General features: G+C 41.8%; 1 protein-coding gene across 1 annotated transcript in view; it reads right to left on the bottom strand.

Annotated features, from left to right (window-relative positions):
- The window catches only part of AGBL4 (AGBL carboxypeptidase 4), a 642,192-nt gene that overhangs the window by 509,852 nt on the left and 107,101 nt on the right, over positions 1-25,239 (bottom strand). The window contains exon 3 of the mRNA XM_069981925.1: positions 15,865-15,989. Within this exon, the coding sequence (XP_069838026.1) occupies positions 15,865-15,989 (125 nt within the window). The remainder of the gene's footprint in view (positions 1-15,864; positions 15,990-25,239) is intronic.

Consider the following 25,239-nt stretch of genomic DNA (forward strand, 5'->3'; position numbering starts at 1 on the left):
TCACGCCTGTTGGCGCAAATTGCTTTATGTAAGACATAAGTTGTGTGAACATGGCCTTAAAGTGGAACAATAACTCAATGACCCATTCATTAGATTCAGTGAACCTTACCTTTGATTTGCTCATTTCCACCTATAATCAAATGCAAAGAACATTTGAAAATATCTGGACACATACAGCAAGTTCTCTTACCTCTCTATAACCAACGAATGATGGTTATAGGGTCGGCGTCCACCCTGAGAGTAGGAAAAGAACAAAAGGGGGAACAATCTCATAAAACAGTCCGCAGAGGCGGTCCTACTGTACATGCCTCTGAAGATTGGAAAACGAGCCAATGGGCCCACGTAGCAGTGTACCGTTTCACCGCCTCTGGGGAGACAGCCATGAGCTCTTCCATACTGTGAATGTGTCATCTCAGCTAACAATTCATCTAAAGTACTCAGATCATGTTTTTAATACAATTAAAACATTTATCTGTATCATCTATTCACCTGGTCCCATGTCCCCCATGTGGATGTATCAGGGGTCAATCCATTCACTCACTGTGAGATAGATAGCTGAGCACTGCATTAGGTTATCTTTGGCAGTCCAGGACTGGGTGAATGGAGAAGTTGTGTATAAGCTCATCCACCATCAGGAACCCAACTCTTGTGATCAGTAGATATCCTATTTGTCATATCCCCAATAGAGATGAGCGAATTTGCTGAATGTTCAAGTTTGCACCAACCCAAAAAAATGGAAATTTGAATCCCGGTGGCTGGAGAAGGTGGATGCAGCCAAAGGACTGCTGGAAAACATGAATATGGCCTATGGTTGTACCCATATTTTTCAGGCAGTCCTTGGGCTTTTTCTGCCTTCTCCAGGCAATGGGATTCAACTGCCGATTGTTCAGGTTCGCGAACCCAAACTTTTGTCTACTCACTCATCTCTAATCCCCAAATCTGATATTTATCAATAGGTAACAGCCAAAATCTTAGCATAACCCATTAAAGGAAAAATTTTTATTAAAGTATTCTTTGTCCTCCAAAAGTTATACAAATCACCAATATACACTTATTACGGGAAAAGCTTATAAAGTGTTTTTTTTCCCTGCACTTACTACTGCATCAAGGCTTCACTTCCTAGATAACATGGTGATGTCACCTCCTGTATAACATGGTGATGTCACTTCCTGGATAACATGGTGATGTCACCTCCTGGATAACATGGTGATGTCACCTCCTGGATAACATGGTGATGTCACTTCCTGGATAACATGGTGATGTCACAACCCAACTTCCAGAGCTGTGGCTGCTGGAGAGGATGATGGCAGGGGGACACTGAGGGACACAGGGCACTGGAGGGACACTAAGCATCCCCCTGCCATCATCCTCTCCAGCAGCCACAGCCCGCACAGCTCTGGGAGTCGGGTCGTGACATCACAATTTTATCCAGGAAGTGACATCACCATGTTATCCAGGAAGTGCCATCACCATGTTATCCAGGAAGTGACATCACCGTGTTATCCAGGAAGTGACATCACCATGTTATTCAGGAAGTGACATCACCATGTTATCCAGGAAGTGACATCACCATGTTATCCAGGAAGTGAAGCCTTGATGCAGTAGTAAGTGCAGGGGAAAAAAGCACTTTAGAAGCATTTCCCGTAATAAGTGTAAATTGTTAATTTGTAGAACTTTTGGGGGGAAATACAATACTTTAATAAAAAATTTCACCAGACTTCTCCTTTAATGGATATGATGAATATTTTTTTTTTCGTCAAACCACAATATTGCAGTTAGTAGGAGTCCCGGTAACGTATCCCAGAATGAGTCGACTGGTAGAGAGATGAAGAGAGATGTCTCTGCCCGCCCCGCCGCACTCTCTTGGTTCAGTACAACTTCAGAACTTTTTAAAATGTTCACGTTTTCAGATCATTTACTGCAAATCACTTACTGATGATCACTTAGTTTTATTATAAAGACAAGAGGATCATTTTCTGTCTCGGAGAGATAGAAGTAATAATTATGACACATAGATTGGGCTAAACCATTGCTTTTGATTGATTTAAAATTAAGGCAAATGGGAATGAATAAGCCCGACCATTAGCAGTTCGGCTAATTTATTTCTCTTCAGATAATATAATGGGGGGGAAGGAGAATGTGGTCGAACAATAAACAATTTAATTAACAAGAATAGGAAAAATTCATCATGTATTTGCCGCCAGTAATGAGCCGGCAGTGATTTCCTTTAATGAAACAGGACTCACTTTGCATTGTATAGCTACCTAGTAAATAGTGAAGCTTATCATGAAGTCACATTGAAGTGATATAATCAGAGAATTGTGCGCAAAATGGTAACACGCGGGCAGAAACGCATTAGGAATGTATAATTTATATGGCGGCTCATAAAAAGAACAGGAAATTGGTATAAATTCTACAAGCTACATTTCATAGATTAAAAGAAACATCATTAAAAGAAGATGAAATCACTGGAAATTTTTAATTCTTCTTAAAGGGGTCCTCTGGCGAAAGTTTTTCTTTCAAATTAACTGGTTTCAGAAAGTTATAGAAAGATACAGATTTGTAACATACTTTTATTTAAAAAATGTCCTGTCCTCCAGTACTTATCAACTGTTGTATGTCCTGCAGGAAGTGATGTATTCTTTCCAGTCTAACACAGTGCTCTCTGCTGCCACCTCTGTCCATGTCAGGAACTGTGTTTCTGACATGGACAGAGGTGGCAGCAGAGAACACCGTGCCAGACTGGAAAGAATACACCACTTCCTGCAGGACATACAGCAGCTGATAAGTAATGGAAGATTTGAGAGTTTTAAACAGAAGTAAATTACAAATATATAACTTATAACTAATATATAATATAACTTTCTGAAACCAGCTGAATTGAAAGAAAAAGATTTTCACCGGAGTACCTCTTTAAAAATAGTACTGGAGTTTTTTCCCCCAATTTTTCCAAACTCTAAATTCTTTGGAATATAATACTGTAGCTCTAGCTGCCACCAGGAGAAGATTACTATGTACACAGTAAGCTCCCATACTCCCCCTAGTGGTGGCTGCAGGCAGACAGAAATTTAAAGCTTGTATGTATGTATTTACAGCAGATGTGGAGTTTTGGAATCAAAGAATAAGCTCTCTATCCTAAGATATAATAAAATGACACTACAGATGTAACAGTTACTAACATGCAGTGCGCTACTCTAGTAGTTTATTACACTATTCTATTGGCGTAGTAAAATATTCTGATGTAACAGAATGCATGTACAGAAGCAGAGACTCCTGTCAATGACCGGAGACCCTGCTCCAGTAGGTAGAATACTAAGTGAAGAGTGGGAATAAAGTATTATATGCATGGCAATAGATAACATTCCCTGGGCTGCCAGAGCATCAAGCCCTTCAAAAGAGTTTGTATGTTCTCTCCATGTTTCTGTGGGTTTCCTCCAGGTACTCCGGGTTCCTCCCACATCTAAAACATACAGATAGGTGAATTTAGATTGTGAGCCCTAATGGGGACAGTTTACAAAATTGGCAAACTACAGTATGTAAAGTGCTGCGGAATCAGTTGGCACTATACAAAAAAAGCAGAAAAGCATTTTTTAACACTCAACTCCCTGTAAAGTAGGGTCAGCCTGGACAACCCCTTTAAGGAGTTGACTCATAAAGGTGACCTATGTCAATACTCTACGCCACATGAGCGTCCTGGGGAGGGGTTCACTCATCCAAATAGAAAACCAGCTGTATCTGCAAAGAGTTTGGATGTTCTCTCCATGTTTGTGTTGGTTTCCTGTATTGATAGGAATTGTCTTTTAGGAATTTTTTAAAATGTAATCTTAAGATCACCAATGGGATGATCATCTTACACCATTTACAGAATAAATTACATCGTGATTCACCTCAAGCATCACATAAAATGGATATAAGGCATAAAACAATACTTTATCTTGGAAAGTACAGATGTGTCCATCCTTACCTTTCCGGAGCCAAGCGCACAAGATGACCGTCTTTGGAAAATGTTTATGCTACTCTTACACCAGTCGTAAATAAAGCCCCAACCCCAATTACCCCGCCGGATTACACCACTTAGTGAGTCCGGCCTTAGCTGCCCCTCCCTTACGGCGTGTGCAGAAATCTACACTTGCTCCTTAGCAGGTGTAGAATTCTACCATGATTTACTCCTGCAAGCACGCCTCCTCCATGTCCTACTGCACCCCCTTACCCACCTATTGGGCGAGCAGGGGATATGGCTAGCATACGCCAGGCAGAGGGGCAATTCTGCACCTTCTCCCTGGAGTACACCCCTGTCATTAATAAATGTCCCCCTTTGTGTCCACCCAGTGGTTGTGATGTGCGCTGCAGCCTTTTCATGGTTTCACTAGCATGTTGCAATGACGTATTTCTTTTGTATTGTGCAGAATTAGCTGAAATGTTGGACAAGTCTTTACTACTCGACCAGTGCGCGTACCAGCAGAATAGTATAAGGAACCAATGACATACTGCGACATGAATCGGAATGACCCGCTCTTGATAAAGAATGAAACCTTCCACCCCAGACCAAAACATTAGTCTTATTCACTATACAGAACAAGTCCATGGCAGTAAGTCTTTGTGCTCTATCCTTGGCGGCTTTCATTGTTCCTTGAGAAAATTGCCTTCTGTGAAAACACTTTTTTCCCCCCTAAACCCGCTGCAAAGCATTCACCACCATGTAGTAAAAATAAATGCAATAAATGGATTTGCTTTACTTTAAAGTTTACCATCAAAAATGCATTTATATTTATATTCATCCTTATAGCTTCGGCCGTGAGCACAACTGTTTATTGACTATGATATAAAAAGAGAATGGCGCGGCTCTAAAAATATCAATAGTTCTATCAGAAATGGAGAAAGGAAACACATAGACACAATGCGACAACAATGACAGAGCTCGTCTTTATAGCCCCCAATGCCTGAACCTTCAGTCGGGTTGTGTGTCCTCACCGGGTTCACGTTCTCTCCCATTCAATCACATCAGGGTCTCCTTTGTATCTGTTCTCTGTTTTATCCACAATAAAGAAATCATAACCGAGTCCTATATGCACTTTAGACTGAACAAATGGTTCCATGTCAATGTATTGCTGTATCTATAGTCTCTGCATTCTATAGTCAGGTCTACAAGCCATCATACCAAGCATTAGCTAGGAGTCTTAAAGGGGTATTCCATTCAAACATAACTTTTGATATGTTGCTGCCCATGGTGAGACTAACAATTCCTTCCATACTTGTTATTAGCTATTCTATTAGCTAATCTTTACAATTTACTCTATCTAATGTAGGGACTCATGTGAACCAGGGGACCTGCACGTGGTACATGAGGCAATATGGTTTGATCAAATCAATACCAACATCCTGTTGTTTTTTTTTTTAAATGTAGCCGAGAGGCATTAGTGTCAGCCATAGATGTGAAGTGCAGCCCTCCTTTCTCTCCTTGTTCATATTTTACATTTCTCTTTCCTGAGTGTTAGCAGTCCTCCTGGTATGACCGCCATCAGCAGGAGGCACCTGTGCACACATGACTAGTACCTCCTATTCTTCCCATTCTACTTGCATGAGCAATGGTGAGTGATAGGACCATATTCACACTTGTGTTGCTTGGTGGCATCTTTCTCCGCCGACGGTGCCTGCTGGGTTTGGGGGGGCCCATGGGGTTCGGTCCTGTGACATTGGGGTTGCAAGACCGTGCTATGGCCTCCCTTCCCTGTTTGTGCTCGCTTTGCGGGGTTAGCAAACGCGGACTGACACGGTGGTGAGTTAGTGTAGGGACTCATGTGAACCAGGGGACCTGCACATGGTACATGGGGCAGTATGGTTTGATCAAATTATATAACATCCTGGCGTTGGTTTTTAAATGTAGCCAAGAGGCATTAGTGTCAGCCATAGGTGAGAGGTGTAATGCTCCTGTCTCTCCTTGTCCTTTTTTTACTCTATCTACTACTACAATCCACAAAACATTGATTACGAGATCTGCGTTTAAGAACTTAATAGAGAAAAAATAAAAATAAATAAAAAGAATAAAAAAAATACCCTTGGAAAACGCAGATGAATTGCTTTTTCCAGAGGCGAAGAAGTTAAATCTAGTCTTTCTGACAACTAAGTCAGTTACTGTGTGTTCCACGAAACTCTAAATGAGGTCTAAGCATAGATTAAATTCAAGCAGGTCTCGTCTTGACGGAAATTGCAAGAGATGAAAAAAAAAGATTATAAGCGGAGATATAATAAAAACAGACCTCACAAGTCAGGCAAAATAGTGAAACCATTCCTTTCATGTAGACTAAAGCAGAAGCAAATATCCTGCGTTCTCCAGATACAGTACATGGTATCTCCCACCACATCTCCATCCCCCCTCACATACATTCTCATCTCTTCCCAGACCGTATCATTTGATTGGAGAAAACTAAAGAACTGCAGGGTAGAACATTGATAAGAAAGAAGGGGCTAAATCACATGAGCATTTTATTAAGACTTTATACACCCATCATGCCTCCATTTCTCCTCTTTTTTTGGCCCATATATTGCATACATGTCATCACTATCCCTGCAGTGTCATCTGTTTCATCCCTGCTCTGCCTCATTGCTGTATCTGGGTCATGTGATCTCTGGTCAGTCATCATTTTTATTATCTTTTTACATTTCAAACTGATTTCAATTTCAAATCTGCTATCAATCCCATGATGCATCAGCACAGAATCACATGGGCAGCTACAGCCAGAACTATCCGTGCCTGCTGGGAGTACAGTGAAATAATCCTTATTTCTATTGATCACTCTATTAGTATACAGTTAACATTATATTGTGTGGCTGGAGCTGTATAATTACTGTATTTTCTTACTACTGCTTAACCCAGGAAAATCTTCTCAAAAGTCAGGGGTCGTCTTATACGCCAGGTGTCATCTTATAGGGCGGGTGCTGAAAAACTTTGGAACCGGACTGGAGAATCTGTGGTCGCCACATACAGTGGGGGGAACTAAAAAAACGGCCACATCCCTGCCATATGCGGAGACCGTATAAAGGGCAGAGCAAGCTGCAGGCTCCGGGGTATGGAAAAAAGAGATGTGGTAGAGTGGCGCTGTGCCCAGAATAACACACCTCTCCCACCCGTCTGGCCGCCCTTGTATCCTACCAGTATTGCTGTACCGCCGTCTCTGCCTCTCAGACCACGCTGCTTTCTGATGTTTTTTCTATTAATTGTTATTTAGTGTGAATTTTAGGGGGGTAGTCTTATATGGCGAGCATATCCAAAACTCTTTATTTTAGCTGGAAAAGTTGTGGGTTGTGTTATATGCCCAGTCGTCTTATACACTGGAAAATATGGTACCAGTAACTCTGATGGGACATTCTGTATCCCCTTCTGTGAAGAGTTTGTGTGGAACAGTCCATGTAGCTTCATTATATAGGAAGATCTGATAGGTAAAATGGTGACCCCCACTGAGAGCACAAAAACCCTGGTAATTTCCACAGGGTCATAATGAGATCACATGACTCAACTCAAGGAAACTATTAGAGGAATTTTCAGATAAAAATTAACACCTTAAAGTGAATGTACCACTAGGTACATCGCTTCTAGTGGAGTCGCGTCACAGAAAGGAGGGGGTTTTGTCACACTGGGGGCCAGTGGGCCCGCCCCCAGTGCTTCATGCCGGTCTAGTGCTTGTGAATAAACAAGCGCCGTGAGTTGGAATCGGGTGGTGGTTTTAAAAAAATGACTGTCCCACTGGTACCCTGTGCTGGCATCGATCTGTTCATGTAAAAAACACAAAGCTATGTGTACCTAGTCATACATTCACTTTAATTATGTAACACTAGCTGAATTATATATATTGGCTGACTAGCTGAAAAATTAATATAAAAAAGTGACTTCTTCTTTAAAGGGGACCTGTCACCCCAGCTGCCGGGGTGAAGCCCGCCCGACCCCCGAGGCAGGGATTTCTCGGTGGTGGGACAGGGTCCGGGACCGCGTCTTCGAGAGGGGGATAAGTATAAGGGGCTCCACCAGAGGGTCGGGCGGGGGCGGGCTTCCCTTTAAGACCACCTGACTTATATTGCTTAAATTGCTCCCTTGATGCTTGCTCCCCAGGGGCTCATTTCTGGAGGGGGTGGGGGTAGTTCTTCTTACTCTTATCCCCACTTCCAGGAGGCAGACTGTCTCCCCAGGGCTGTATTGTGACCACCACATGCAGTTGAAACCCCTCCAGTATGTAGTGGCCATTTTTTTTTTAGCCTAACAAACCTCTCCAGAGCTGTCTTACCAGGGAAGTGCCCCCATATCTCATCACTAAACTCTTTTGGGGGAGATTTATCAAGGCCGCGAGCTGCTGATACTTGGCCGCGAGCACCCGTGTCTAGTCACCGTTCTATGCCTGTCAGCACGCTCTGTGGGGATGAGTGACAGGCAGAGAGGCATTTACTGGCTCCTCCCCCCGCCAGACAGGCTGACAGTGAGAGAATGGTGTCAGCGCCGACAGCCAGCGGGTAAGTGCAGGGGGCCACAGGCAGCTGCGGGGAGCCCAGAGGAGATAGCAGCGACTATTACACAGAGCAATGACAGATCATTGCTCCCCACATCGTTTGTCTTTTAACATGTTGAAAGACAACAATCAGCCGACATCTTTCAAGTCGGCTGATCATTGCCTTTTATTACACAAAACAATTATCGTCCATAATGACTGATAATCGGCCAAATACGGCCCATAATCGATTTGTGTAATAGGGCCTTAAAACTTTCTGACAAACTGTAACCATCTTATCATAACCATTTTTTTTACAGGTTTTAAATGAGGAATAACTTCTGAAAAACTGACGCTACTGAGAACCATGACCAAGTGGCAATTCTTCGCTGTCAGCTAAAAGTTAAGGTTTCTGGAAACTCCCAGAATTCTCGTGTCCTTTGGCATGGCGCTATCAGCTAGTGCGAGCATTCACAATCAAAGGTCCCCGCTCATAATAACTCTTTCCCAGCTTTCTGTTAATAATGCCTCCTAGTGAATACGATTAGTGCATTGTAACATGAGCAGATAGAAAACGCACGGAGTCATGTTAAGCTCTTTGTCACCCCACAAAGGTATGGTTTAAAGGTTGCCAGGCAACAGGACAATAGCCGGAGATGAGCACACATTTCAAAGATGGAACGTAAAAAATGAAAATTAGAGTTAAAAAAAAAAAAAAAAAAAACACCATAGAGTGTTCATTATAAGGAGGTGAGCTATATCTATGTTCTCTACCACAGAGTAAGCAGCGTATAGAAATGAAAAGTGGAGACGGCGCTTACAGGGATTTTATTATGACAGCTGTGAACGGCAAATGTATTTTTTATCACTGCCTGGTAGATCACTGTGTATAAAGAGAATGGTTACAATTTAAGCCGGTGGGTATGGAGAGATCAATACACGGAATATGCATATGATCATTAATGTCTTCCGCTTTATTCATCAAAGGCGGAACGGCTCCTATGCATACGCTTTATTCTCCTTTGTGAGACTTATTCATGTATTACCTGTGTTGTCTTTCTCTGGCAATGACAACTTGGGCACCACAAGCTGAATTAGTGACCTCTAACAGGCCTCTACCCTCAGTTCTGTTGCATTTCATTGTTCACATGATTAGAGGCTAATTAAAGGGGAAGTCCGGCCCTGGCAAAGATGGGACAGGTGGCAGGGGCAAAAATAACAAGCAACCTTTACTTATCTCTCCCCATGCCTGGGATGGGACCGACCCTGGGAACCCTATCTGAAGGCATTTTCTCCCAAGTTAATAAAATACCCATCCCAGCTAATGGACAACAAGCTCAGCCAATCAGTGATTGGAGCCAGGTCCCGCCCCAGCCACTCCATCAGCTAGGTTGTGACATCGGCTTCTGCTGGACATCCCGGAGCTGGTTAGGGTCTCGGAATAGTGATCCAGCACCGGAGAGACATGGGAAGAGCTGATTTAGTATTGTTTGTTATGTTCCCCTCGTGCCCTGCCATTTGAAAAAAAAAATCCCAAGGCTGGACAAAACACATCAATCATTGAGCTCAGGGAGATCAGCAAAAAAAAAAAAAATCCAATGGAGTACTCCTACAAGAGTCTCCATTAATATATTTCCCCCTAAAAATTATGAATATGCAAAGAAAGGGGTCCGTGGAGCCTCAGTCACAAGATTCAAAACACAAGAATAGCCAAATATCCCAGCTGGAAAGGAAACCCAATGCTAAGGGGAGCCTCCAAGTGAGGAGGACATGAAACCACCCTGATATATAGCACCTTAAGTCCTACTCAGTTGGGAGTAATAGGACATAAATAGGGAAACACCAGGGTGGCCCCTTTGCTTCAAATCAGTTATGAGTACTGTGACATGACAAGTGAAATACAACGCCAGATATCCATCCACAGACAGCTGTTTTGGGGTATTGCCCCTCATCAGTGTGGAGTAGCAGGGTCCCGGAATGGCTGCTGACTGGCTGTGTGGGCCAAACACATGACGCAGCAGGTCCCCACTCAGACCCAGAAGCGGCCAGGAGTGGGAGAGTGGAGCAGCTGGATACCGGCACCAGCGCAGCAGCGGGGGAGGTGAGAGCATGTTGCTTCTTACATTCTTCCCCTTCCCAGCCCGGAGTTCTCCTTTAATGCTAAATAGAATTGTTAATGATATAACTATAACTTTAAACCATCTTTAGGTTGAAATAGGGATTGGACATGATAATATCCACTATGTTTCATCTTGTTTTCCTTAAAGCATACATCAGATTGTCGCCAGGTCCTTTTAACATTGGAATAATCTGCTGTGTTCGACTGGCAGGACATGTTGGGAGCTATAGTTTTACAGCAGCTGTAGAGCAAAAGATAGAGACCATTGCTGAAGAATATTGGATAATTCTTTACTATACTTTGTAGCCATTGAGGTAAGAACATTTTTTACTTTTTAACCGTCATCAAAAAGATTAAAAATCTAGCTCCATGGACAAACAGACAGACGATGGCACCAAATGTTCCTGCCAAGTCACCCAAATACATTGTATATATGTATATCCACCGGTAGATGTGTGGCTGCTGCATCTTCATGGATTTGTTTACTAGTGTTTGTATCATCTCTACAGACATTAATCTCAATCAATAGTTTTCTGTGAAGTGATTCTCACACTGCCCACTGTGGCATTTCCCAGAATGTTCCTAGAACAGTCATGCACAGGGTATACGGTGAGATGTGACATGTACAGAGAGTATTACAGGTTGTACAGAGCAAGATGTGTCGTGACTTGGAGCCATCAGCAGTAAGGGTCATGGTCTTCACTTAGCAGTATAACTAAATAACAAGGAAAAGGTCTATGATAAAGAGTATTAATACTAGCCCGAAAGAAGATGTTACCATGGCATCTCATCATTAGAAATAATTAAGGGGTTCTCCAGAATTTATATTTTCGGGCATCTATTTGACACATTAGAAAAATGGAGGAGGAAAAAACAAGGCCCATGCACGTCCTGTGATACCTTAGGGAGATGGATAGAAAAATATTCATCTGGTTGCCCCTTGGGCTCTCAGCATGTCAGGGGTACAGTGGCCATTCCAATTTGGAGCCTAGATCCGATGCAGGATGTGGTCCAGGTATAGAAAAGCACAGGCAAGGACTGCCGAACTGACTGCACCACTAGACACGAGTTACTCCCAACAGGGGCCAGTGTATAATATGTATAGAAAAAAAGAAGGCAATGGGATATGGTACTTTTGAGTCTGCACTATCCAAAAACGGTGCTCAGAGACGTCCAGTAATGAATAAAGTCTGAGACATTCAGTGTCCCTTCAGGGGTAACCACGAGCCCTAACTTCGCCCACAATCTCTGTCCCTGACTGCTTGCCGATCTTGCACTACATTGCTACATACAGGGGCCGTCAGAAGTTGACAATGGTAAAGCACTCCTGGTCAGAAACAAACAGGTACGTATATGCCACAAATCAATATACAGAGCCAAAGTCGGAAACCGAGCCATGGGTCAACGCCAAGAGAGACAATGCAGTACTAAATCAGAAGAAAGAAGTAACGGTAAACAAGCCAAGGTCAGACACACAGTCTGTTGCCAAGTACAAAATCAAGAGACAAGCCAAGGTCAGGGAAAGAAAGCCAAAGGTCCGATACACAATATGTAATACACAGAAAGTCCTGGTGAAGCATGGCAAGCAAAGAGCTATCACAGGTAAAGCTAACAGTCTTTTCTTCCTGGCCCTGCTATTGGTCTGAGTGACACACACCCTGCCCAAAGTGGATGAACGCTCATCACTTTCGAAACCTTTAGCCGAACCTCTCCCTGGATGTGGTTGCAAGCCTGGAAAATTCTGAACTGCAGAGCGTTGCTTCATGCAGGCTGGAAGTTGACTAGGTAATAGTTCTGACTGTGAGATGTTCATGTATGAGAACAGATCATCAATGGGTTTCCTAGACTACTGTATAAGGACACCACAATCACAAAGTTTTCCAAGAGGGGTATTTGTGGAAACCAAGAGGAGGAAGTTACTGCAGGGAAGAACGTCTTTGGGGTGGCCGGGACTTATAGACCTCCACCGGTCAACGGAGGGAGCGGGGTGGTAGAGCAGAGAGCAGCAGAGCTCTATGGGGATAAGGGGAAGGGGGGCATAAAGAACCCTATAGAGGGACATGTGTGGAAGAATCAATAGTGGCAGAGGCTCTGTGGGAAGAAGAAGTGGGGATAACGTGACAGGGACTTAGTGGATATTGGGGGGGGGGGCAGGGGCTCTGTGGGAGAAAGGATTTAGATGGGATAGAAGTAAGGACAATTTAAAAAAAAGCATAATTTCTGGTTCCATTAACATGAGTTACAAAGTGCATTTGGAGCTGAGGCTTAAGCCATCGTATACGTATCACGTATACAGTGCAGTAAATCTACAGTTTCAGCCTTCGTTATCAGGTTATTGGTGAGCACTTTACATTATTCAGTTGTAAATATAATCACGTTTTTCTTCTTTCCTAGCACAACAGCTTTTCCACAGTAAAAATTGAAAATCAGAGGTCTGACAGTGTTGACGCCTGCTCCGACCTTGTCATGGTTGTATGATAGATGTCAACCTGAAGACTCAAAAAGACAGAAGGCAAACTCAAAGCAAAAACCTGGTTACTAAAAGACGATAAAGATACTGAATAAACAATGTTGAACATGATCTTCTCTTTGCTTTAACAGTCAAATCACAAAATTGGTTACGCAAAATTGTTTTTTTTTTAGCACCAAATACAATAATAATCTTTTAGCAGCTTACACTGGTCCAGCATTTTTATTCTGGGAAGACACAGTAGGTAAAAAAAACAGCAGCTTGAGAGTATAGCAAAATTACTAAAGGGATACTGCATTAAAAAAAAAATATCTAGCCAATGGATGAATGGTAAATTTTAAGGCTGTTTGGGTTCAACTAGAATGTGGAATTCAGTTTCCACTTGGAATAGAAGGAGCATCTACTCTAGAGCCATTTAAACTTCGTGGGAGTAATTGGAGAAGGAATGTGAAATTGTTTTGGTGAAATATTCCTTAAGGGTGCCTTCACACCTACCGGATCCGCAGCAGATCTTACTTCTGCGGATTCGCAGCGAGATCAGCTGCAGATCCAGTATCAATTCACCCCTATGACATCCCGCTGTGAATATGTGCTTTAACCCCCCCCCTGCTGTCCACAGCCACCGCATCCCCCATCCCCGGCCGCATCAGCCCATCCCGGCCGCAGCCCGCATCCCCCATCCCCAGCCGCATCCCCCCATCCCCGGCCGCATCCCCCCATCCCCGGCCGCATCCCCCCATCCCCGGCCACATCCTGCAGCCCGCCACCGAGAGCATACAGTACCTGCTCGGCAGCGCGGCTGCAGTGAGGCTGCCGGCTCCGATCCATGCAGACGGGGTTGGGGGGATGCGGGCGGCGGGCTGCAGGATGCGGCCGGGGATGGGGGGATGCGCCGTGGATGGGCTGATGCGGCCGGGGATGCGGGATGCGGCGGCGGGGCTGCGGACAGCGGGGGTTAAAACACATATTCACAGCGGGATGTCAATCCCGCTGCGAGTATGTGCTATCATAGGGGTGAATGGTACCGGATCCGCAGCGGTTCTCGATACGAATCCGCAGAAGTGAGACCCGCTGCGGATCCGGTAGGTGTGAAGGCACCCTAAGGGTGTGTTCACATGTACAGGATCTGCAGCAGATTTGATGGCGCAGACGTTCTTGTCTTAAAATATACACTGTGTGAACATAGCATTAATTTTAACAGCTAACCCCAATGGATATGTCCCCTCTTTTACTTCATATGATTGTATGCAAATAAAAAACAAAGTTTCCATTTTACAATAAATAATATAGCTGTATTGTTCTAAGAAAACCTGGGACCTGGATGAAATACAGGAACAGACAGACAGCGTGAGCCCTAGTGCTAGACCCCCCCCCCCAGACTGTCCTTGCCCATTTGCCAGTCTGACTCTAAATGGTTGGCAACAACTAGGCAATGGTCGCTTACACATAATGCAACACATAATGAGACAAGACAGACAAACACCATAAAGAATAGTCAGGCAGATAGAGGTCAAAGCAGAACAGTAGAAGTACAGCAGGCAAATATGGAGGTCGGAAGGACAGGCAAAAAGGTCAGAATACCAAGCAATCAAATATAAACACCAGCTCTAACTGCAAGAGCCTATTGCACGCAAGATCCAAGAGCAAAAGTGGACTTCTTATGAGATCCCAAAGTTGTGGTACAGGGTCTGATAGGACCCACCCTCTGACATTTACACCACACAGATCACAGAGTGGCATGGAAGGGAGATAAGTGGAGAAGACAACTATCCATCACTACTCAGTCTAAACCATCTCCAGTCCAGGAGCAGCTAGTACAAGAAACCAGACGGGCATGGTGGAACCTGTAGATTAAGTGTTGGAATAAGACAGAGTTCAGATTGGTAGAAAACATGCATACTGAATCATAGCCAAAAGCATAGTCTCGGCTGTACTTTACAGGCAGAAGACCGCATTGAGATCTGAACAGGCGATGGCATATCAATTGTATTTCAAATACATTTTCCAATTATTTTTTGGGACTAGAACACCATGAAGGCACAGCAATGCCTCCAAGCTGTAGTAAAATGATAAGGTTACTAGGACATGACTTTAATGGTTTCCTATAGAAAAGAAAAAGCTGCAATTCACTTTGTGACCATCAGAATTTTTTTTACATGGTCGGATTTGTTTTCAATGGTCACAAACTTTTTTTTCCTCATAGAAAAGTACTGTGTCATAGTCGTCACTGTAAACTAATATCATGGAACCCAAGCCGTAGTATAGTTTCTACCAGGTGTTTGCATTAGAAGTTTCTATTCGGAGCCATCTCACAATGAGTCTTAGAAGGGCGCACACATTGGCTGAAGGTCATGTACAACTACCTTTTTACTGCCTAACACATTAAAACAAGATCAATTTTTAGAGCTAAAACTGCCACAAAGCAAGATGTCAAGCAAACGAGAAAAAATTGCAAGCAAAGTACGGTATTTGTTATATGCTATCAAGTATCGATCCGAGCTATTCATTCCAGTTAAATAGCAAAAAAAAAGTGCAAGAGTATCCAAACAGCATAAAAAAGTCAGTGTAAGCAAAGTTTTTAGATAATTCAGCAAATATTGACATGACAACTTTCTGCAAACTCTTTGATTATGATATAAGATGAGCAGCTTGAGTCAATCCATTGTAAAAAAAAAAAAAAAAAAACAACAAAGTTAAAGACATCTTGAGAGTTCAGAGCACAGTAATCGCAGTTTCAGACACATTTTGGTTACTGAATGCAGAAATTCGAGAAGGGATCAATACTATCATTTTTTGCTTACTTGGTACTCTTTAGTATTCTCAACAGTGAAGTTGAACCAGACGCGGAAACGAGGGTTACAGGTATCAGGCCTTATAAAGAGGTCGTACTCAAAATCCGAGATAAAATCCACCCTGCCGAGATTCCCTGGAAGAGAATTAATAATAATAAAGTTGTGCTAGTTGACAATACAAACATAGTAACATAGTCTGGTGTTCAGACTTAGAGATTAGTGAAGTTTTCAAAAATTTGGTTCGCCAGGTTTGCAAACTTTTGACGTTACTTTAGGCACAAGCAGTATCCCTGCTTTCCTTATGGGCAGCCAGGGAGGCGGCAGGTGTAAATCATTACAGAAATCTACCATTGATCAGCTTGGGCCCAGATGCAGGTCTGAGGCATACGCCTCTTAGTAAATCCGGCAGGGTAATTGGGACCAGGGCTTAATTTAAGACAGGCTTATGACTACTGTGCATATGAAGTAAGGAATTCCAGTATCACAAGGTAGAGCAGTTCAATTTCACTCTTTGCTGTGTTGATTGGATTCAACCACACCTGTCTCTTTCACCTGCTAACTTTGTTTGGACTGCAGATGATTAAGCTAGTTGTAATTGACAGTTCACCACTCATATTCCTTTCTTACCAGTCTGTGATCTGTGTGGTTTGGATGTCAGAGGACTGGTCCAATCACGCTCTGGACCAAGACTCTGACATCACATAAGAATACGCCTATCTCTTTATTCAAAGCTAGTCTGGCATTTATCTGGATTGCTGTTTTGGATTTTCTGAATTTGTTTGGTACTGTACTGACCCGCTTGGTTTTCTGACTCAATTCTGTACAACCATTCTTAGTGTTTGTTTGTTTGTTTGTTTGTTTGCTTTGTCTCAGTGTGCAATTTGGCCTAGGAAGGGACTGTCGACCAGTTGTCACCGACCACCTAGGGTCGGATGGGTAGGTAGGTAGGGACATTTGGTGGGCCTAGCACTAGGCCTACTGTTGTGTCATCCCTACCTATTCACCCTGGTCGTACATTCCAACAACAGAGCTCAATGACCACATCTCATGACAATCTGGCTATTATACAATATAGAGCCCACATACGCATGCTATGTCCACCCCAAGCCAACATCATTTGGTTGTTCAGTAAAGGTTCTAGTATAATGGTTTATTAGTGATACCTAATAAAATAGTAATTTATAAAAGATATAAACCAAATCTACATAAAGAGCAGATAAAAGAGCAATACCCATGTGGTTCTGAAGAGTTGATAGAGAAGGTTTGAGACAGCAGTAAAAAATATAAAATAAAAAATAAAAGAAATCTTCCAGCTATCTTTGCTTCCCTGAGAATAAATGGTTATATGTGATAAACCGGCTTATTTCCGACCAATATTCTTGACTTTCATTTTCAGCAAATCACTTCTATAAAGTATAATTATCACTTGGTCATCCTCATTAAACATGTGATTGAAGTTAATGCCTCGGCTATGTGCATTTCATTGAATGGAGGCACATTCAGTAATGTTGATTTGCAAAAGGGTCCTGGCGAGAAATAAAGTAAATTTATTGTGATTTTCCACTGCAATTTTATGTTTAACAAAGTTAAAGCAGAACTAAACATAAGAGAAACACATTAGACCTAGGTCTGAGCTGCTTATGCTTTTATTTAAAGGAGAAGTTCAGTTATAAACAATCCACATTGATCACCTTCATATGAGGTAGTAAGACTGCTGGGGGCCCCACAACAATCCCTATAACAGGGGTCTTCACTCAAATGGAGTGTCAGTAGATTCAGTCCATTCAGAGTCTATAAACCTGGTAGATATAGCCAAGCACTCTACTCGGCTTTCAGACAATGGTGGTTTCTTTTCTGATAGTATACTTTATTATAGAATATGCTGTATTCTGTTATATTCCAATGATTTTAAGATGACTCTGCTGTCATGTCCCAGTCTATACAGTTAAGCTGAAAAATTATATCAGACGCAGAAAGTGACAGCTTTTTATGTTAGCCCCCCCCCCCCACACACACACACACACACACACACACACACATGAGCCATTATTTACAGTTTTTACCAAATAGGTTTTTGATTTTTTTTTTTTAAACCTATTTTTATTTGTAAAGGGGGTTCTGTAGGGGTTCTGATCAGTCACTATTGTTGTTGTCATTATAGCTCTCAAAATCTAAATTAACAGGGAATGTGAAATAAAGCATTTTCCTTTTTGTAAGTTACATGAATTATTATTTTAAGTTATCATGCTTTGCAACAAAGCTATACTTACTGTATCCAGGTCCAGTCTCCTGAAGGCAGCTATATAACAGCTGTACTTACTGTATCCAGGTCCAGTCTCCTGAAGGCTGCTATTTAACAGCTATACTTACTGTATCCAGGTCCAGTCTCCTGAAGGCTGCTATATTACAGCTGTACTTACTGTATCCAGGTCCAGTCTCCTGAAGGCTGCTATTTAACAGCTATACTTACTGTATCCAGGTCCAGGCTCCTGAAGGCTGCTATATAACAGCTAAACTTACTGTATCCAAGTACAGTCTCCTGAGGGCAGCTAAATAACAGCTATACTTACTGTATCCAGGTCTAGTCTCCTGAAGGCTGCTATATAACAGTTATACTTACTGTATCCAGGTCCAGTCTCCTGAAGGCTGCTATATAACAGCTATACTTACTGTATCCAGGCCCAATCTCCTGAATGCAGCTATATAACAGCTATACTTACTGTATCCAGGTCCAGTCTCCTGAAGGCTGCTGTATAACAGCTATACTTACTGTATCCAGGTCCAGTCTCCTGAAGGCTGCTATATAACAGCTATACTTACTGTATCCAGGTCCAGTCTCCTGAAGGCAGCTATATAACAGATGTACTTACTGTATCCAGGTCCAGTCTCCTGAAGGCAGCTATATAACAGCTATACTTACTGTATCCAGGTCCAGTCTCCCCATGAAGGCTACTATATAACAGCTATACTTACTGTATCCAGGTCCAGTCTCCTGAAGGCTGCTATATAACAGCTATACTTACAGTCTTCAGGTCCAGTCTCCTGCAGGCAGCTATACAACAGCTATACTTACTGTATCCAGGTCTGGTCTCCTGAATATTTTTACATTAGTCTTGTGTTAGTTGAAAAGAAGAGACCAAACAATAGAGGTCCTGGTCATCTACACTCTCACAGAGAAGGCAGTCATTTGATTGATGGACACATTGGGCCGTGACTCTGTGTACTGGCTGGGACTTCATGTGTTTATTCTCTTTTTTTTCAACCAGCAGAAGACTTAACCTGGACCTGGATACAAGTTAGTATAGCTGTTATACAGCTGCTTTCAGGAGACTGGACCTTGATACAAGTAAGTATAGCTTTGTTTTAAAGCATGATGAATAATAAAAAAATGAATGCAAATGTCAAACATGCCTTGTATTACATCCACTGTTTATTTACAGTTTGAAAATTATAGATCTCGGGCTTAAGGTGTTAAAGGGGTAGTGCGGCGCTAAACATTTATTCACAAAATAACAAACATTACAAAGTTATACAGCTTTGTAATGTGTGTTATGTATGTGAATGGCCCCCTTCCCTGTGTTTCCCCCCACCCACGCTAGACCTGGAAGTGTTGGTGCATTATACTTACCGCATTCGTGTCGACCCCCATCCGCCGTCTTGGGACAATGACGTCGTCTTCGGGAGGCCGGCCGAACGCTCCATCCGTCCCTCGTATAATGCACCAACACTTCCAGGTCTAGCGTGGGTGGGAGGAAACACATGAAAGGGGGCCATTCACATACATACAATTGTGTAAAAACAGCAATGTGAATCCAGCTCCAACCAGTGCGATAAAAATCCAAATTTATTCAAAAATACACGGTTAAAATTACATGGACGTCCACACAGGGGAAAAACAGGTTTTCCCCTGTGTGGACGTCCATGTAATTTTAACCATGTATTTTTTGAATAAATTCAGATTTTTATCGCACTGGTTGGAGCTGGATTTACATTGCTGTTTTTGCACAATTGTACCTATATTCTCGGATGGGAGTCGGCCCATCGGCATCCGTGCTCCACCGAGGGTTGGCACATACAGGTTTAAGGACATGGGTGAGCTGAATTTTCTTGTTCTTGCCATTCACATACATAACACACATTACAAAGTTGTATAACTTTGTAATGTGTGTTATTTTGTGAATAAATGTTTAGTGCCGCACTATCCCTTTAAAGGGGAACTCCGTATAAGAAAAACTTGTTTTCTATTAAAAGTACATTAATAGTTATATACATGTGTCTATACAATGTATTACCGTATCTGTACAGTTCTGCCACACTGGTAGCTGATAGAAATCCAGGAAGTGAAAAAAATGGCCTCTGTGCCAATTCACATTGTCTCCTGCTCCTGCTGCTATCCCCCCCAGGAGACAAATCTTCCATGCCTCTGTCTGACATTGTGTGTGTTTGCTGATGATGCAGAGAGCGGGTGGGGCGTGATGTCACAGGAGGCGGGGCTGGATAACCCAATCCCCTGACTGATTCACCATCTCTGACCGAACAGAAGCAGCTGCTGCACTAATTTTATTGATTGTGATGGGTGGGGGTTGTGATGATCACATGAGGGAAAGCATTGCATTCTGGGAAATGCCAAACCAGGAAGAACAGAAACACAAAACCGAGCAAACTCCCCCCCCCACCCCCACCCCCCAAACAAATGGATTTTTGGTAGTTTCAAAACTGGGATAGACAGGTAATGCATTATGCTTCTCCAGAAGCTTCATTTTTTTTATCCTCTACCTGGAGTTCCCCTTTAATGGCAGACATCCGTGCCATTAATGTTCATATATGTTGCAACTGCATGGGGCATCGTCAGTTAGACATACAGATACACACACATATATATATTTATTTATATGTATATATGTAGTGGACATGAAGAGGTTAATTAACATAATTGTATATAGAGTAGGACACCAAAAACTTGCTAATGTGTAAACTGTAATAAAAATACAATACATTTTCCAATAATAATATTCTCTTTAAAATAAAAATGAATAAAATTGGAATTTTATTATAGCTTAAGACTTTGACTAATCATGTAATCCCAAATAAATCTCGCACAAAATTCATCATTATTAAAAAAAAATAAGATGAAATAAGAAAACACGCAAACTCCTAACGGAGGTATCATCACCTTCAGCTACGTACAAGCGTGACTCACCTCCGCTATGTAACATTTCAGGCAGTAAGTGGTTAGAACTCGCAAAATTATGATTAAATTCAAGAGCTAGAAAGCCAAATATATTTCTGCCAAATGACATGAATCAAATCTGTTTCATCCCAGATAAATGCAAGCTAATTGCAGCAGTTTTTGTAATATACAATAACAAACTCATGAGTACAGTATGTGACTGACGGTGTCCGTGCCAGCAATGAAACCAAAGATATAAAGATGGCGTGATGACATGAGACAAAAATATCAGTGTATAACAAGTCATAAAAAGATCGGAAACAAGGATTCCCGACAAATCCTCACATCTATGGGAATAGAAGCGGCAGTGAAAGCTCTAGTATAAGGGAACATATAAAACATATAAAAACCCAACAAAATGATAGAAAAAAAATTCATAAGAGGTGTAAGATACTCCAGTGGGAATAGTTTTTCTCTTTGTTCCCATGACAACACTTCTTGTTATTACATTCTAGTAGCTTCAGCGATATTGGACAATCCTTTCTATACAGCCTATTAGGGCCCATGGGCATAACAGAGGCGACCTCATACTTACCCTTGGTGGCTCCATCTAGGTCCCACTCCTGCTCCACTTCTCTGCTGTACTCCATGCTTGGCCCAGGGCTTCTCATCTCTGTTGTCCTCATGTCTTCCTACATCGGATCTTTCTTTTGATACCTGCTGCAATAAACCCTATGGCCATAGTTCTGGATGTATAGGGTCAGTTGATCCCTGCCTGCTACTGCCGTCTACCAATCCAGAGCCACCGGCACCAAATTAAAGTCACCCCACCTGTTCCTTCTTGCCTGAGCATTGTTGTATTCTTTAAAGCATGGTCTTCTCCACTTTTGGGTCCAAGTGAAAAACGCAACACGCTTAGAAAATGATCCGAACGCCGTGACTAGCTGGCTAGTATAAGAATATTGTAAAAAGAAGTGCTGTCATGGGATCGAAGAGAAACCGCTTTAAAAGGGAATGTGTCATCTAAAAATGACCTGTTGTTTGAATCAAGTTTGTGTGTAAAATATATCTTTAAAGAATTTTTGGTATTTTTTTCAAATTTTCCATTTTACTACTACTTTAATTTTACAGTCTTGCCACTTGACCTAAAATTAAGCTGAGACTTCCTGTTCTATCTGTAATGATGATGATAAGGAGGAGGCTGCTGGAAAGTGATCTGTATAGCATTACAATGAAAGCTGACAACTGTACAGTTTCAAGGGGTTTTCCAGCGAAAACTTTTTTTCTTTCAAATCAACTGGTGTCAGAAAGTTAAATAGATTTGTAATTTACTTCTATTTAAAAACCTCAAGTCTTCCCATACTTATACACTGTTGTATGTCCCGCAGGAAGTGTTGTTTATTTACATTCAGAAACAGTGCTCTCTACTGACATCTCTGGCAGAGTCAGGAACTGTCCTGAGCAGGAGAGGTTTTCTATGGGGATTTGCTGCTGCTCTGGACAGTTCCTGACTCCGCCAGAGATGTCAGTAGAGAGCACTGTTTCTGAATGTAAATAAACAACACTTCCTGCAGGACATACAACAGTGTATAAGTATGGGAAGACTTGAGGTTTTTAAATAGAAGTAAATTACAAATCTATTTAACTTTCTGACACCAGTTGATTTGAAAAAAAAAAAAAAAATTTCGCTGGACAACCCCTTTAAGCTCAGTATGCAGCCTTCCTGCGGAATGACCTTGCAAAGGTCCCAGGATTTCAATTCACATGTTTCAAACGTCAATGGAACGATGATCATTTTTTTACTCCCTGCTGCTATCAGTAGCAGGGCCATCATCCTCAATGACAGGCCTAAGTGTAATGACAGGTTTAAGTGTAAGTGACAGGAGCATCTCTGGTCACTTACCAATCGGGACCACCCACAGGGTGTCTGCGGGGGTCCCGATGGCACTGCCTGACTGCTTACCTCCGTGCAGTCCGATTAGGCAGGCTCTATCAGAAGATCGCAGATTACATTCATCCCGGCTATGCTATGGCATAGCAGTGATCAGTGTACAGAATCAAATGTATTAGTGTAAAAGTCCCCTAAGGAAACTTAAAAAGTGCAAAAAAAAATCTATTAAAGTTTTAAAAAATGTCCCGAAGCCCCTCCCCCAATAAAAGTGAAAATCACCCCCCCCCCTTCCCATTTTATACATAAAACACATAAAAATAATTAAGATAATTAACATATAATATACCCTAGCGTGCGTAATCGTCTGATCTATTAAAATAAAACATTGTTGTTCCCGCACGGTAAACGACATGAACAAAAAGTGGTAAAAAAACCCCGCAGGGATTGCTTTTTTAAATTACATTTTATGTATAAAAAAATAAAAATAAAAAAGTGATCAATCCATCTCATCTAGAAAATATGTTAATAATAAAAACTAGAGATCCTGGCACAAAAAATTACACCCCATATGACCCCATAGATGAAAAAATAAAAGCGCTAAAAGAGTCACAATAAGACCATTTAAATACACCTATTTGCAAAAAAAATGAAAGTTTTTCTGCTAATAAAAATAGTAAAACTTTAGAAAACCTAGTAAACATATCACATACCGTTGTGTTCAGACTGACCTATAAAATAAAGAAAAAATGCCAGTTTTACTGTAAAGTGCATTACTTAAACATGCCCCCCCCCCCCCAAAAAAAAATAGTAGAATCGCATTTTTTGACCCAAAATTACCCCATAAATGATATCTTGAAGGTTCTGTCATTCATTTTATGCCATTACAAAGTACACCTGTTCCTGAAAAAAAACAAGCCCTCCTATGGTCCTGTAGGTGGCAAATTGAAAGAGTTATGGGTCTTGGAAGGCGAGGAGGAAAAACCGAAAACGCAGAAGTGACGATTTGCCCGGTTCTTAAGGGGTTAAGCATTATAGAGTATAATAGGAACAGAGCTAAAGCAGCACCAATAGACAACATCCCTACAGTGAAGTAGAGTCAGTGGTGGCTAGCTATGGGATCCCATGAATGTAGTATCCACCAATAAATCATCTGTAAATCTAAGGGCAATCCTAAGGTGTTAATACAAATAACAGCGCCTTAATAACACCTAATAAAGACTACAACAGCCCTAACTTACGCACTTTAAATAATAGAAATGAAGAGCTCGGGGTGACAGGTGCATCTGAAGAAACGTTAAGGAAACCAGCAGCAAGCAAGGTATTATGATACAGAAGCCTATGGTCCGTGGCTCGCAGTCAACCATATGGGCTTTCAGATTTCTACTCCATACATTATTTATCAAGCATAAGGATCCATTTTAACCCCATTACTTTGAAGCTTCCTGTTTTTTATTTTCTTTTCCTCCGTTCAACGATGCTACTTTCCATTTAGGATAATGGATAGTGGCCTGTTGATAAGGGGGCTCTAATGGCTTAGTATGGCTGTGTATGATCTCATCAGACTCATTGGGGAATGAAGCTCACATCAGCACAACCACAAAAGGCAATTACACAAGCCAAGCTAACAATATGCAAACATCCTTTAATCGGTGGCTTATAGCCCATGATCAAAGAGCAACAATAACTTTTGTTTTTTGCAGTGTTAAAGCTTTTATTTTGTATTTATCCCACAGTGGTTTACATCTTATTGCTTACAAATGCTGACATTAAACCAGGTATTATGCATATTGCATATTGCATAAAGTCACAATGTGCTGATGCTTTAGGCGGTATAGATTGGCTCCGCACAAAGGCAATGTTTACATACTTAACTATTGTGTTCATTAAATTACAATGAAAATGGTTTTAAAAGCCAAAAATGGTTTTAGGCCCGTGATCCATTGCTCTTCTCTAACATCTGAAGTTGCTCTATAGAGGGAGGAAAACAATGGAAGGCGGTATAAATGAGGGCTGTAGTATGGATGATTTAAAGTGAATCTGTAAGACGTTTACTTAAAGGAGAAGTCCAGAGAAAATTTTTATTAAAAGTATTGTATTGCCCCCCAAAAGTTATACAAATTATCAATATACACTTATTATAGGAAATGCTTATAAAGCGCTTTTTTCCCTGCACTTACTACTGCATCAAGGCTTCATTTTCTGGATAACATGGTGATGTCACTTCCTGGATAACATGGTGATGTCACTTCCTGGATAACGTGGTGATGTCATTTCCTTGATACCATGGTGGTGTCAATTCCTGGATAACAGGGTGATGTCACTT

Source organism: Dendropsophus ebraccatus, chromosome 8 (assembly GCF_027789765.1).
Source record: "Dendropsophus ebraccatus isolate aDenEbr1 chromosome 8, aDenEbr1.pat, whole genome shotgun sequence".
Taxonomy (NCBI): Eukaryota; Metazoa; Chordata; class Amphibia; order Anura; family Hylidae; genus Dendropsophus; species Dendropsophus ebraccatus.